Raw genomic sequence first — 16,116 nt, 5'->3', positions numbered from 1 at the left:
TATTTCATCAGTCAAATGAAAGGACTTAAAATCACACAAAACAACTGAATCAATCCAGGATGTGTTATTCTCACAGCATTTTGTTGACAATCTGGTCATGGTGGCTAAGTGGCAGATGAGATTAAAGGTTCGATAAATGTAAGGTCATTTGGGATTCCAAATATACAGGATACTTAAAGGAACAGTTCAGTGAAAAAACTGGATAAAAAGATAGGCTGTGCAAAATAAAAAATGTTTCCATTATAGTTATTTAGCCAAAAATGTAATGTATAAAGGCTGAAGTGACTGAATGTCTAACATAATAGCCAGAACACAACTTCCCGTTTTTCAGCTCTCTAACTCTAAGTTAGTCAGTGACTTGAAGGGGGACCATATGGGACATATCTGTTCAGCGAGTTTGCAATTGATCCTCAGCTTTCAGCTCAGATTCAAAATAGTTATGACCCATGTGCCCCCCCTTAAGTCATTGATTGGTTACTGCTTGGTCACCAGGGTAACAATCAGTGGAAACCAAGAAAGCTGAAAGCAGGAAGTAGTGTTCTGTTCTGTTAGACATCCAATCACTCCAGCCTTTGCATTACATTTTTGCCTAACTAACTATAGAGAGTATTAAAAAAATGTTTTATTTTGCACAGCCTATCCATTTACCCAGTTTTTATTTTTATACAGAACAATTCCTTTAAAATCCTTAACAGGACCAAAGCATCCATGTAATGAATGTGTCTTAGGCACATGTATGCTGGCTGTTGGTCATATATATGTATTTCGATTGGCTTGCCAATCTGGTTGCTTTAAAATGTTCATCTGCAGAATCACTATGATGGCCAATTGTTCAGGAACACAAGTACCTTTTTGAATAGAATCAATGGAAGCCTAATTTATCCCTTTGTAGTTGCATAAATGGGCAATCAATCACAGTATGCTTTTTACTTTTGTCTTGCCACTTGAGAAAATAATAATTATTTAGGTTAAATCTACACTGGGCTGTTTCTAAGTCTGATAGATTGCTGTAAGAATCTGCACTAACAGGCACTGGCTTGGCCTGCATGGAGACACACAAGGGTGATTGCAGCACGTAAATACATTTCCACGCTGAAAACTGATTTTTTTTTTGTTTTGGGTTCAGAATGAAACTCAATCACTGTGCTCAGGTTTAATTATATACATATATCTTTTTGTCCCCTTTCGTTTCTGGATATCCCTTTCCCTAAAAGAGACTGGCAGGAAAAAAATATCAATACTTCAATAAACAAATGGCTTTAGTTAAGAAGCAACCTACCTTTCTTTCCAGATACGAGGCGATCAGTCCAAAGTTTTTAGGGTGCTGTACAAATCTAGTTGGGGGGGAAAAAAGATTTTAAACCACATGGTAGTAAAGTATAATGTTGTACAGTTCAGTTTTAAAACAAGTATAATTATTTGCACAAAGCTTAAGTGCTGTCACACAATGGGCAACTTTACTTTCCTGGATATATCCTTACGGGCAATTTTCAGTTGGTTTCAAGTTCAAAGTAAATATAAAACCTGAAGTGATATAGGATCGATTATAAATAATGCTTGGGACCCAGGGTTTACTGAATAAGGGATCCTTCCATACCTTAACTCTGCTAATACTGTTAACTCTGCTAAAATGCATTTAAACATTAAATAAACTCAATAGAATTCATTTTTAATCAAATTTAAAGATTAGAATAATTTGCTTAAAAGGGACTCTGAGAGGTGGCCGTCCCACAATTTAAAACTTTCCAACTGGTTCCTAGAAGGGATACTTGCATGGGTATGGGATCTGTTATCCGGAAACCCGTTACCCAGAAAGCTTCGCATTTCGGAATGGCTATCTCCCATAGAATCCATTTTATCCAAATAATCCAATTATTTTTTAAAATCATAACCTTTTTCTCTGTAATAAAAAAAGATTAGCATGTACTTGATCCCAACTAAGATATATTTATGCCTTACTGGAAGAAAAACAAGCCTTTTTAGGTTTATTTAATGTTTCCATAATTTTCTAGTAGACTAAGGTATGAAGATCCAAATAACAGAAAGATCCATTATCCGGAAAGCCACAGATCCTGAGTATTCTGGATAAAAGGTTCCATACCTGTATTACTAAAAAGTTATAGCTCATTGTGGGACAAGTACTGCTGTATTTCTTGAAGAATGGAATTTATATTCTGTTCTAGAACCTACAGTGGAACCCTTAGTGGAGTTGAAACTTCTTGTAATCAGAGACTGATAAGAAAAAAAATATAAGTCTGAAAAAGGAGTGCACAAAAGTTTCTCCTCTAATACTAAGCCAATGCATTGGGGATGTTAAAGGAGAAGGAAAGCTACCGAAGCAGTTTATTGCCAATAGATTAGCCACAATAGTGCAAGCTATAAGACTATATTTATTCTGTAGAATGCTTTACCATACCTGAATAAACAGCTCTACAAGCTCTCTGTTTTTTTAGGATAGCAGCTGCCATATTAGCTTGCTGTGACATCACTTGCTGCCCGAGTCTCTCCCTGCTCACTCATAGCTCTGGGCTCAGATTACAGCAGGGAAGGGAGGGGGGGAGAAGAGCAAACTGAGCATGCTCAAGCCCTAGCCCTGGAGGTTTAAGCTGAAATCAGGATACAGATGCCCATGTGTACACAATTGAAGGAAAGAAATGCTGTTTTTCTTTTGACAGAGGACTCAGAACAGCATTACTTTGAGGGTTTACTGGTGTATTTATATAGAACTTTCTGATAAAGCTAACTTTATTTTAGCCTTTACTTCTCCTTTAATCAAATCAAGCAGGCATGCACTATTTTGTGGACACTGTTATTAAGACAAGCTTTGGTTAAGGCCAAAATCTTGTTTATGCGCCAGAACAGGGCACCTGATGCCATATACTAGCTACACAATTAGATGGTGAAAAAGGGGAGGGAGTGAGAGGATTGCATAGAAGAGGGCAAGCATTATATTATTGACTGCTGAGACATTTAAACGAGTTTATAACAGGTAGACATATTGTCAATTTCCCAGCTGCCCCCAGTCATGTGACTTGTGCTCTAATAAACTTCAATCACTCTTTACTGCTGTACTGCAAGTTGGAGTGATATCACCCCCCCTCCCTTTCCCCCCCAGCAGCCAAACAAAAGAACAATGGGCAGGTAACCAGATAACAGCTCCCTAACACAAGATAACAGCTGCCTGGTAGATCTAAGAACAGCATTTAAAAGTAAAAACCCATGTCTCACTGAGACACATTCAGTTACATTGAGAAGGAAAAACAGCAGCCTGCCAAAAAGCATTTCTCTCCTAAAGTGCAGGCACAAGTCACATGACCAGGGGCAGCTGAGAAATTGACAAAATGTCTAGCCCCATGTCAGATTTCAAAATTGAATATAAAAAAATCTGTTTGCTCTTTTGAGAAATGGATTTCAGTGCAGAAGTAGCACTATTAACTGATGCGTCTTGAAAAAAACATGTTTTCTGATGACAGGATCCCTTTAAAGTAATGAAAATATAATGTATTGTTGCCCTGCACTGGTACAACTAGTGTGTTTGCTTCAGAAATTCTACTATATTTTATATAAACAAGCTGCTGTGTAGCCATGGGGGCAGCCATTCAAAGCTGAAAAGGAGAAAAGGCACAGGATACACAGCAGATAACAGATAACACTAGCTGTTATCTATGGAGTATCCTATGCTTGAATGTCTGCCCCCGTGGCTACACAGCAGCTTACTTTTATTTTTTGGTGTTACTGTTCCTTAAGTAGCCAATCCAACTTCGCTATACCATGAGCAAGTCATATCAAAAAAATATAGATAAGGGCACAGTCTAAATGAAAAACAATATTCAAATGTATATTCTTTTCACAGACAATGTCCTTTTTAACATTTTTTTTTTTTTTTTTTTAAGATTCACACTTAACTCATGAAAATCAAAATTAGAAATGTACCGAATCCACTATTTTGGATTTGGCCAAAATCGCGAATCCTTCGCAAAAGATTCGGCCAAATACCGAACCAAGTCCTAATTTGCATATGCAAATTAGGGGTGGGAAGGGGAAAACATTTTTTACTTCCTTGTTTCATGACAAAAAGTCACGCGATTTCCCTCCCTGACCCTAATTTGCATATGCAAATTAGGATTCGGCCAGGCACGAGGATTCGGCCAGGCACGAGGATTCGGCCAAATCCTGCTGAAAAATCCCGAACCGAATCCTGGATCCGGTGCATCCCTAATCAAAATCTGGTATCATACGGTGCAGGTATGAGTAAAAAGACTTTAATAAACATAAATAATGCTAGGAGAAACAGTCTGGAGATAATTACTTTTCTTTAAAAATCTCCTTCTCGTGGTCAGTCCATACATTCATGAACTGCCGATCCTTGTACACCTTCATGGGATCCTCCATCAAACCATTCATATTAATAAATTTCACCCTCCTTTGCTCTGCATCAAACATCATGGGTGGAATGACTGAGAGTTGTCGCATCTGCTTTTCGTTATTCTGTAAAAGAAGAACAAACCTCAGCATGTGCTATACGACTGGCAACTGGTACTGTTCAGACACATGCAAAGCCATATTGGGACAGTATCTTTAAGATCATGTCTTATTTTTAAAAGCTCCCTGAAAAAATAAATACTTCCATCCATGACGTCTTCGTAAAAAGCTGTTTATTAAAGGAAGGGTGCAGAGACTGCTTAAGTTTACATTTCCATTATTTATGCAAAGCCATGAGAAAATTGTAAATTCACGCAACTCTTTCATGTTCATTTGAATGAGAAAGTAAAGCACCATAAACAAGCTTTCAATCTCATTTTCTCTTTTTTGTTTTTTTAAACAAAGGGAATGTCATTGCCTCTGGTTATATAGTCTTTTCTCCATCATCTGCTTGGGGGGGACAGAGGGACAGTGGGGTATAGCTGGCACCACTAGAAGGTAGGACACAACATGAAGTAAAATGGACTCCTCCTCCGATGGCTATACCCCCCAGCAGTAGGCGGAGCCTCATCAGTTTTTAGTTATGTCCTCAGGAGGCTAGGTTGAAATAGTCTCTGTGCTACAGTTCAGTTATTCTGACAACTTTAGATGCTCAGGACACCTACCCTGGTTAGGTTGTCAGAAAATGATATCTTGCAACGTGGGAGCCAGTCCGCCGGGGTCAATAGTCGTTTGCTTATACCACCAGCCTAAATAACCTCTCCATTTCCCACTCAGGAGGAGACTCGGCTGCCAGGAGACACAGGCAGGGGCCTGAACCTAGGGGAAGGCGAGTATACTTCCACATCCCCCACCCGGTTATGTCCATCATTGGCCCCATAGAGACCCGCTGGGTTCTCTTACCCTTCCTCCACTATCGGCTCTAGAGATCTGCCAGTCTGACCTCTGTGGCGCAATTGTGAGGAAAAGCAGTGCAGGCACTCTCCTCTCCTAGTACAGGAGAGCTGGGCTAGGTCACGGCAACTAGAGCTGCAAGACAAGAGAGACATGAGGAACACAGGCGCATTTCAAGTCTCGCACCAATTCTCCTCGCCGCTTCGTTGCGCACCGCCGTCTTGCTCTGGCGAAGTATCACTGTGACATCACGGAACATCCGATAACCCGTGTTGGCGGCAAAAAGACCTGCGTATAGCTCCGGGAGACAACGCTACGCAAACAACTCCCCCATCTAAGCCATACGGACTTATCCTTAGCAGAGCACACGTACCGGACTTCCCTTAGAGCCTAAACCAGAGTGTGCAGGCAGTATCTGTCTACCATGTCTGAGGGATCATGAGCCACTCTTCCCACTATAAAATTCCTGGCATGTGCAAAATGTCGCAAAAGATTGCCCTCAGGCCACAAAGAGTCTCTTTGTGTTAAATGCAAGTCTATAGATCATAGTCCTGAACCCTCAGGCCATGCTACCCCCCCCCCTTGGTAGACCAGGCTCCATGAGGGGAAGCAGCACCCTCCCAGGGACCTCCATCAGCACTGTCAGTAGCAGCATGAAGATCCTTATGGATGAAACTTTGGTCAGCTGACCTATCATCAAAGAAGCCCTTGACTTATCTTCCATTTAGAGGGAAGGTCCTCTTTGGCCCTGATTTAGACAAGATCACCAGCCAAGCTTCAGGGGGCAAGAGTATACTCCTTCCTGAGCCAAAGACTCATTCCTCCTTTCGCAGGGGAATTTTTTTTCCTCCATCACAAAATAAGACGGGCAGGATGCCTCCACCACGTCACCATTCTAGTTAACACACTCCACCCCCTAGTTAACACACTCCACCCCCTAGTTAACACACTCCACCCCCTAGTTAAACTATGTGGTGTTTTCAGTAGCAAAATTACTCAAATTCCTTCCCTAGCCATTTAATACAACACTCAGTGTCTGCCAGAACAAACCAAGTGGTGATTTCAGTTGCAAAATTACTCAAATTCCTTCACTGGCCATGGGCCTATCCCTTCGGCTACTCAAGTCTCAAATATCAGCCCTTTCAATCCTCTTCTTCAGAGACTGGCACTCCTGTCAGAAGTGAAAACATTCATACAAGGTGTAGCTCACGTTTGCCCCCATTCAGAGCTCCAGTACCTACATGGGACCTTAAGGACGCTGCAAAACGCACCCTTCAAACCCTTGGCCTCGATCAACCTACAATGGGTCACTTGAAAAACAGCCTACTGGCAATAGCATCAGCCAGACGAGTCTATGAACTTCAAGCTTTATCTCGCAAGTCACCCTTCCTTACCTCCCATCATGACCAGGCAGTACTTCGTAGAGTGCCTTCCTTTCTGCCTAAAGTAGTCTCAAAATTTAACCTGAACCCGGAAAAAGTCATCCCAACATTCTACCCTTCTCCGGCCAATCCCAAGGAGGCAGCACTGCATTCCCTAGACCAAGTCAGAGCTCTAAAGTTCTACCTGCACGATATCTGTAAGTCAGATGCACGGTTTGTCCTTCCTTCTGGTCCACGACAAGGTTTACCTGCCACAAAGTCCTCCATTTCTAGCTGGTTAAAACAGATTTTTCAACGAGCTTACATTTCCCAGGAACAAAACCTCCAGTCAGAGTGAGGGCCCATTCTACTATGAGCACATCCCGGGCATACAGGAATCAAGCTCTGGCAGACCAACTCTGCAAGGCCGCCACGTGGACTTTATCCACTCTTTCGCCAAATTCTACCATTTTGATAATTTTGCGGCAGATGACACATGCTTCGGCAGGAAGGTTCTGTAAGCAGCAGTGGTTTCTTCCACATAGGGCCTCAAATTCCTGCCCTTGTTTCTTTAGGGGACAGCTTTGCAATGTCCCCACTGTCCCTGTGTCCCCCAAGCAGACAATGGAGAAAAGGAGATTTTGTATACTCGCCCATAAAATCTCTCTCTTCAGTTGCCTAGCCGGTAAAACACCTGCCAAGGCCGGGCCTGTATTACAAATTTACCAGTAGTTGCCGGTAATTTGTAATACACTTAAAAAAAGCCCTTGGCCCCCAATTTGCTCATAACTTACAGTTTTTTTCAGACTTCTGGCTCTGCCCCATTTTATGTCACTATGTGTGGCTCCGTCCCCTTTTGTGTCATGGACCGCCGCCTTTTGTTCCTGCCCCACCACCTGCCGGTAACAGTTTTTAGAAAAGGTGGCAACCCTAGTGTTAAAGTTAGTTACATTGTTACTTTTCCAGTTTTTTTAGTTAAGTTAGCTCAATTCGATCTTTGGTAAAAACAGATGAGGCTCTGCTTACTGCTGGGGGGGGGGGGGTATAGCCAGCAGAGAAGGAGTCAGTTATACTTCATGTTGTGTCCTACCTCCTAGTGGTGCCAGCTATACCCCAATGTTGCCCAAGCAACTGAAGAGAAAGAGATTTTATGGGGAGTATACAAAATCACCTTATCACGTTCCTGGGTACGATTAAGCAGAGTGAAACAGATGTTGACAATTACAAAACAAATGAAATTGTTATCCTCAGATTTGACAGAGGGCCCAGAAATGGATAGAAACACTAGTTCTGCTAGAGCATACAAGAGTACTGCGTTTCATTTTTCAAAGATCTATTAATAAAAAAATATCTTGACCCCTTTGTGCTTAGGAACATGGAAAAAAAACCAAAAACTTTTTCATCACTATAAATTGAACTGCCCTAAATACATGTGAAGGGACATCAAATTTAAAAAACAAAACACTATATTATTACATTTTGTTTACAATCTTATAATATAGAAAACATGAGAATATACTAACACCAATACCAAATAAAGTAAGTTTATTCAGTATATGGAGAAAGAAAAGCAACAGGCCAGCGATTTGTATTCTGTTATACAGATAGTAACTCATGAGCAACATGTTGCTCAAAACCCCCCATGATTTTGCTTTTAGGCCACTCATTTTTGAATGACTTGTTGGAGGCAAGTTTTGCAGGTATGAAGATCAAGTTTAGTGTCAAATAGAGCCTTCTACAGGCCAGCAGTCCACACGGGGCTATCAAAGCCAATGCTTCTATGGATTTACAACACTTTCCACATCTGAATGTGGCTATCGGGTAAAGAAGTTAGAGGACCCTTTTCATATACACACAGTATCAAACAAACACAACTGTGAGCTCACCTCCTGTTCTGAAAGGCCGTCAATTATTTCAGATATTTCATGCTCACTCCTGGCTATGGTTGCTGACATTCCAGTTCCTCTTTGCCCAACCCTGAATAAAAAAGTAATATGCTGTGATTGATGTTGTTGGGGAAAAAAAATGTATATACAGGTATGGGACCTGTTATCCATGCTCGAGACCTGGGGCTTTACGGATAAGGGATCTTCTAGAATATGGATCTTCATACCTTAAGTCTACTAGAAAATCATGTAAACATTAAATAAACCAAATAGGCTGGTTTTGCCTCCAATAAGGATTAATTATATCTTAGCTGGGATCAAGTACTGTTTTATTATTACAGAGAAAAAGGAAATCATTTTTAAAAATTGAGTATTTGAATCAAATGGAGACCATGGGAGACAGCCTTTCTGTAATTCAGAGCATTTATAGTGATAGCAATGCTTTAAAAAATAGGAAAATCCAAGAAATATGCATATAAATGTATGACCTTTGAAAACGCTCTTGCTGCTCTCTCTGCTTCCGGATTTCAGGAAATTGCTTCTCATAATATTCTCTCGTTTTGCTCTCCTTCGCTTTTCTTCGAGGATTATTTTCTATCCTGTCAACTTTCTTCTCCCAGGCCTCCATCAGCTGATCATAGCGCTGACAAATGTTCTGTTCCTATTAAAAGTGCCAAAAAATAGCTTATGTACTTCAATGACTTTCTGAATATCAATATAAGCAACAAATCCTTATAACAAAAAGTGTTTATAGCCAACAGATTTACAGTCATGGCTTCAAAGACATTCTTTTGTGATTATCTGGATCTCATCTGTTGTTTCAAGAGCACAATATAGATATAAGAAAAAGAAGGAACAATACTCTTCATTACCTACTTATATTTTTATCCACTTAGTTATAGCAGAGGTCTGACCCAGGTCAGTGTAAGGTGATTAAAGAGAAATTTTTTATAGAGAGAAAAGGAGAAAAGTACCTCGCTTAAAACTAGTTTTGAAAAGTCATTAAGAAACCTTTAATTCCACACCACCTATCAGACCAAACATACAGGTTACGAGATTGGTAACTCATAAATTGTGCAGCACCAATGTATTAGACCTGATTGGTCTGCTCCATGCAACGGATTTATTTCTCTAATTAATAGTACAATGATTCCAATTAATTAATATAGTAAATAATTGGTTATTCTAATTCAAATATCAATCCGTTTCTTACAGTACTTAGAGAATAATTAATTAATTCTGCATCTATTAGTTCATTTCATATTCATCTATTGGCTCTGAATTCATTAATCTAAAGTGCAGTGCAAAAATTCTAAATAAGCCAATCCCCAATTAATTATAGTAGATAAACAAAAAAAACTGTGTTTGATTAATTTGTTTCCCAAATGAATCAGTTAACTAGAAATTCATAGGTCTACAGTTCAGTGCAAAACATATTACTATGATTCCAATCCCCAATTCATTTATTAAGACAGGTAATTACCTGTCCACTCAATACGGGACAGGTAATTGAGAACAATGTCCTGCCTTACTATTATTATTGGTCCTGCATCTAAAGGGGAGGTGCCTGTCTCTGGGTACATCGTGACGAATTTGCATCAAAGGAAAGGATCCCACAAGATTTAAATTTGAAACTTAAACTTGAAGCCTTAAGTCTCTATCTTAAAGGAAAACTATACCCCCAAAATGAATACTTAAGCAACAGATAGTTTATATCAAATTGAATGACATATTGAAGAATCTTACCAAACTGGAATATATATTTACATAAATATTGCCCTTTTACATCTCTTGCCTTGAGCCACCATTTCGTGACTCTATCTGTGCTGCCTCAGAGATCACCTGACCAGAAATACTACAACACTAACTGTAACAGGAAGAAGTGAGGAAGCAAAAGGCAGAACTCTGTCTGTTAATTGGCTCATGTGACCTTACATGTGGTTTGTATGTGTGCACAGTGAATCTTACGATCTCAGGGGGCGGCCCTTATTTTTTAAAATGGCAATTTTCTATTTATGATTACCCAATGGCACATACTACTAGAAAAGTATATTATTATGATAATGGTTTATTTACATGAAGCAGAGTTTTACACATGAGCTGTTTTACTCAGTATCTTTTAATAGAGACCTACATTGTTTGGGGGGTATAGTTTTCCTTTAAAATAAAACACACACAACAGTTAAAGGTGGTGGCACACGCTCCGATTCGGGGAGATTAGTTGCCCAGCGACAAATCTTCTCTGCTTCGTGCAACTATGTCTTCCTGCCTAGAATGTAAATCGCCGGTGGGATGGCACTTGGATCGCTTTGTTTTCTGAAGTTGCCTCACAAGTCAGGAAGGCATTTCCGGCAACTAATCTCCCTGAATCGGAGCGTGTGCCACCACCCTAACTGCACCAATTGATCTTTGGGTGTGGGTGGTGAACAATTCATTCAGTTTGGTTCATGTAAAAAAGATGCATAGAGAGTATCTGACAAATATATATATCCTTTTCTTTCTTTTACCAGGCATAGCAAAACCCTCAGTTTGAGAGCAAACCATTACAGTCATGTTCCAAGCTGAAGTTATGGATTCTGGAACATTCAGTTTATCTGGCTTTTATGGCTGACCGTGAACAGATTCTCTGAAAAGCAGAGACACTTCAAGTTCTAGAATCCATCTCTTCAATGTGGAACAAGGTAAGGGGAGGGGCTGAATGCCTTCACAAGCTTAAGGGCCGGTGGCAAAATGGTCCATGTTAGTCAGAGGCAGACTAGTGTCTTCCTTGTAATATCAGCAATCATCTGTGAGTCTGTAAAAAAATAAAAAAACAATAAATTTAGCCAGTACTTACCCTTAGTTTCCTAGCATGATTTCGTCTTTTAAAGAACAGTATAAGCTTTTTCCTCATCACCTGATTCCTGGGACAAGAAAAAAAAACATTTGTTCTAGAGCTTTTTACTGATCATTTTCTCTTATAGCTGTATTTTCCTTAACTTAAATAGCCCTAAACTGTTACTCAAATTGAATTTTCAAGTCAAAAGTTTGAATTCAAAATTCGACTTGATAAACCTCGTGTCTTAGTATTTTAAATGAATTAAAGACAAAACAAAGAATAACAGAAAATAATATACTTAACAGTTCCAATAAAAGCCCTTTTTGACAACATTCACACATTTCATTCAGTTATAGTGCATTTAATTTAGTAAATGAATCTGTATAAAAAAAAAAGTATAAACCACTATATGATTATGCTTCATTCAGTCAAAAGACAATTTCCCAGTGAAGAGAGAAAGAACTATTGTTTTGTGCTTGCTGAACTGCAAAGTTTGCATGTGTCTAATCTATATGGATGTCAGTGGAATAACCAGTGTTAAGTATTTTGATTTAGTTCAGGATTAATCATTGTCTTTATATGGTTTATCCTTAAAAACCAGTTAGTCAGCAGTCCTTATATTAGAAATGTGCTGCACCGGAAGCTTAAGGGACTCATTTGCTAGAGATGCTGGATCATCAGTAACATGGCTATGGCTAATTAATATTATTTACTAAACAAAGCATGGATGGGGATGTGTTCAAAGTACTTTAGTCTTCAGTTGATTCGGTGGAAAGCATCTGCAATGCAGACCTTCAGCTGCAGAAGCAAAAAGAGCTTTACTGGGTTTTGGAAATCATGCAACATTATTTATTCAACGGTTTCAGAAACCAGCTCCTCTCACCTTTTATACTGCTAATTATACCTATAAGGAATACTAATTGGCTCAGAGTATTACAGAAGCTATTGAACACACTCTACCTGCAAGCACTAAACCCAGTTAAGATTATGGTTTCATAAAACTGGGTGGAGACCAGTATACTTACGTCTTGATGTTTTCATGATAAACTTTTGTGTCTGAGGGCTGGTTATAAAGAGGCTGCAAAAGAAACGACTGCACTTTACTTGCTAATGCTAGCAATCTTCATTCATAGTAGCATTGTAGTCATTTCACAAGTACAAACTGGGCTATGGCCGATGACTAATATTTCGAGATGACACTTTTTACTCAACAGTTATGGTTCCAAATGTACATAAAAAATGGTAATCTCCTCTGCATTACAATGCACAGAATACTGACAGTTCTCGGTCAGCTAGACTGTTATAAAAGCAAAATAGACCTTAAAGGAGAAGTAAAGAATACAATTACGGTAAGTAAGCTTTATCATAAATGTACACATAAATAAACCAGTAAACACTCAAATTAATTAACGGAGTCCTCTGTCAAAAGATACACAGCATTTCTTTTCTTCTATTGTGTACACATGGGATTCTGTATCAGACTTCCTGTTTTCAGAATAAAACTCCAGGGCTAGGGCTTGAGCATGCTCAGTTTGCTCCTCTCTCACACCCTTCCTTTCCCCCCTTCCTCCTACCCTTTCTGCTGTAATCTAAGAAAAGAGCTATGAGTGAGCAGGGAGAGACTCAGACAGGAAGTGATGTCACACCAAGCTAATATGGCAGCTGCTATCCTAAACAAACAGAGAGAGCTTCTAGAGCTGTATGGTAAAGCATTCTGCAGAATAAATATAGTGTTATAGCTTCTACTATTGTGGCTAATCTATTGGCAATAAATAGCTACAGTAGCTTTCCTTCTTCTTTAAGTGGCACTTAATGTAATGCAAATAATAGTACAAATAATGTCATTCATACAATTTACTAACTTAGTCTAAACAGCTTCTGCCTTTTTTGCTCAAAGAAAAAATATTAAAGAAATGTTTAAGGAAATGCAGGAGCCTTTTTTTTGCCGTATTTTTTCACATGTAAATCAGAGCCAACAATGACCCCATTAAGGCTATGACGTGTCTGTAGCACTTCACATTATCCATGTCTAATGTTAAAGGGATACTGTCATCGGAAAACATGTTTTTTTCAAAATGAATCAGTTAATAGTGCTGCTCCAGCAGAATTCTGCACTGAAATCCATTTATCAAAAGAGCAAACAGATCTTTTTTATATTCAATTTTGAAATCTGACATGGAGCTAGACATATTGTCAATTTCCCAGCGGCCCCTGGTCATGTGACTTGTGCTCTGATAAACTTCAATCACTCTTTACTGCTGTACTGCAAGTTGGAGTGATATCACCCCCCTCCCTTTCCCCCCCCCCAGCAGCCAAACAAAAGAACAATGGGAAGGTTACCAGATAGCAGCTCCCTAACACAAGATAACATCTGCCTGGTAGATCTAAGAACAGCACTCAATAGTAAAAACCAATGTCTCACTGAGACACATTCAGTTACATTGAGAAGGAAAAACAGCAGCCTGCCAGAAAGCATTTCTCTCCTAAAGTGCAGGCACAAGTCACATGACCAGGGGCAGCTGGGAAAATGACAAAATGTCCAGCCCCATTTTAGATTTCAAAATTTAATATAAAAAAATCTGTTTGCTCTTTTGATAAATGGATTTCAGTGCAGAATTCTGCTGGAGTAGCACTATTAACTGATGCGTTTTGAAAAAAACATGTTTTCCGATGACAGTATCCCTTTAAGAAACAGTGGGAAGCAAATAAAAACATTCGCTGTATCTAGGTGATTTCCTATTTTAAAAGCAATGACATAAAAATGCTATATGTGCCACTGTCCAAAGCAATGTAAACTAAACCTATAATATATTTAACGCTACGAATGAAAACAATCGTTCCTATGGGTATGCGAATATTTATCTTATGATTCTGACATAAACACAGAATATCTTGTACTTGACGGTAACTAAGGTAGCATAAAAAAATGTTGACACCAAAATAATCATATTGGGTTATTTTTATGTTGAAATGTTAGTTAAAAGCACTGTGCCATGTTGCCCCACATTACTAAAACCCTTACCCTGTATAATGTGTTTGTCTTTTAAAAAAAAAAAAAAAAAAGAATAATGCACATTGTAAATTAAATGCCACAAACTTACCAGTTCTACTTTTGGACCTAGACCTTCTAAGAACTTGTGTGCTTCCTCTGCTTTTTTCTGAAAAAGAAAAGAAGCCATTATAGAAATGTATGCGCTTAAAACTGCCCAAAGCTAAATAGTCTTAAGCTGGCCACAGACGCAAAGATCCGATCGTACGAATCAATGGACCCATCTCCCAACCTGCCACTTACCATTCAGATCAAAGTCTTACCGTTCCGACCAAATAAAGTAGTTAAAGAACCGATCAGCCGATGTTCTGCCCCTGACAGCAATTGTACAACAAAGCTAGTGACAGTCTCCCACTGAAAATTGTACGATCGGCAATACACGCAGAGATATTATCGGCAGCCGACAGAAATTTTCTAACCTGTCCGATTGACCAAACGACCGATCTCCGCCGGACGAAAAATGTCGGGACCCTCCACACACGGTTCGAAAATCGTACGAATCCTCGATTCGTATGATGAAATCTTTTGCGTCTATGGCCAGCTTTATTGTAGCCAGTGTCCTATGCATCCAATGAAATACATGAATACAGTGCTCTACACAACTAAAGGTAGAGGCGCTAACATTGGAAACTTACTTTCTCCTTCAACCCTTCAAGGAAAAGACCTGTACAGGTATTGGACCGGATATCCAGAATACTTGGGACCTGGGGTTTTCTGGATAAGGGATCTTTCTGTAATTTGGATTTCCATATTTTAAGTCTATTAATACATCCTATAAACTTTAACTAAACCCAATAGAATGGTTTTGCCTTCAATAAGAAACAAAGAAAAACTATACCCCCAAAATGAATACTTAAGCAACAGATAGTTTATATTATATTAAGTGGCATATTAAAGAATCTTATCAAACTGCGATATATATTTAACCAAATATTGTCCTTTTACATCTCTTGCCTTGAGCCACCATTTTGTGATGGTCTGTGTGCTGCCTTAGAGATCACCTGACCAGAAATATTGCAGCTCTAATTGTAAGAGGAAGAAGTGTGGAAGCAAAAGACAGAACTCTGTCTGTTAATTGGCTCATGTGACCTAACAAGTATAGTTTGTTTGGTATGTTTGTGTGCACAGTGAGGCAATTTTCTATTTATGATTACCCAATGGCACATACTACTAGAAAAGTATATTATTATGAAAATGGTTTATTTACATGAAGCAAGGTTTTGCATATGAGCTGTTTTATGCAATATCTTTTTATAGAGACCTACATTGTTTGGGGGTATCGTTTTCCTTTAATTATATCTTATTTGGGACCAAGTACAAGGTAGTGTTTAGAGAAAACTGAATTCATTTTTATAAATTAGAATTATTTGCTTATATGGAGTCTATGGGATATCGCCATTACGTAATTTGAAACTTTCTGGATAATGGATCCCATGCCTGTATTGAAAATGATCATCTAAAAATACTTCTTACTAGTAGACACTGCTTGTTTGAAAATGAAGTCTTTAGTAGAATTAAATAAACAGGATAATATCCAGGACTGCAGAATGGCTGTATATTTCAGCTCCACTGCTCACACATGCATCATGACATTTTGCATAAGGTACAAAGACCAAGATTTGTTCTCTTGGCATTTCCCAAATAAATTACAGAACTGATGTGTATATATTGCACTATTACAGAGAG

At 38.9% G+C, this 16,116-nt stretch overlaps 1 protein-coding gene across 17 annotated transcripts in view; it reads right to left on the bottom strand.

Annotated features, from left to right (window-relative positions):
- Positions 1–16,116, bottom strand: part of ncor1.L (nuclear receptor corepressor 1 L homeolog) — a 118,277-nt gene that overhangs the window by 66,425 nt on the left and 35,736 nt on the right. For 13 of the 17 annotated variants that reach the window (XM_041581651.1, XM_041581663.1, XM_041581654.1 and 10 more), the window contains exons 7-13: positions 14,483–14,539; positions 12,407–12,474; positions 11,400–11,466; positions 9,052–9,224; positions 8,564–8,654; positions 4,310–4,488; positions 1,280–1,334 (exon numbers count right to left, since the gene is read on the bottom strand). In XM_041581651.1, the coding sequence (XP_041437585.1) occupies positions 1,280–1,334; positions 4,310–4,488; positions 8,564–8,654; positions 9,052–9,224; positions 11,400–11,466; positions 12,407–12,474; positions 14,483–14,539 (690 nt within the window). The remainder of the gene's footprint in view (positions 1–1,279; positions 1,335–4,309; positions 4,489–8,563; positions 8,655–9,051; positions 9,225–11,399; positions 11,467–12,406; positions 12,475–14,482; positions 14,540–16,116) is intronic. The other 4 variants (XM_041581659.1, XM_041581656.1, XM_018246071.2 and 1 more) reach the window with 1 other exon arrangement.

This window comes from Xenopus laevis, chromosome 2L (assembly GCF_017654675.1).
Source record: "Xenopus laevis strain J_2021 chromosome 2L, Xenopus_laevis_v10.1, whole genome shotgun sequence".
In the NCBI taxonomy this organism is placed as follows: Eukaryota; Metazoa; Chordata; class Amphibia; order Anura; family Pipidae; genus Xenopus; species Xenopus laevis.
The sequence above is the reverse complement of the archived record's forward strand: the minus strand, read 5'-3'. Positions and strand labels throughout refer to the sequence as shown.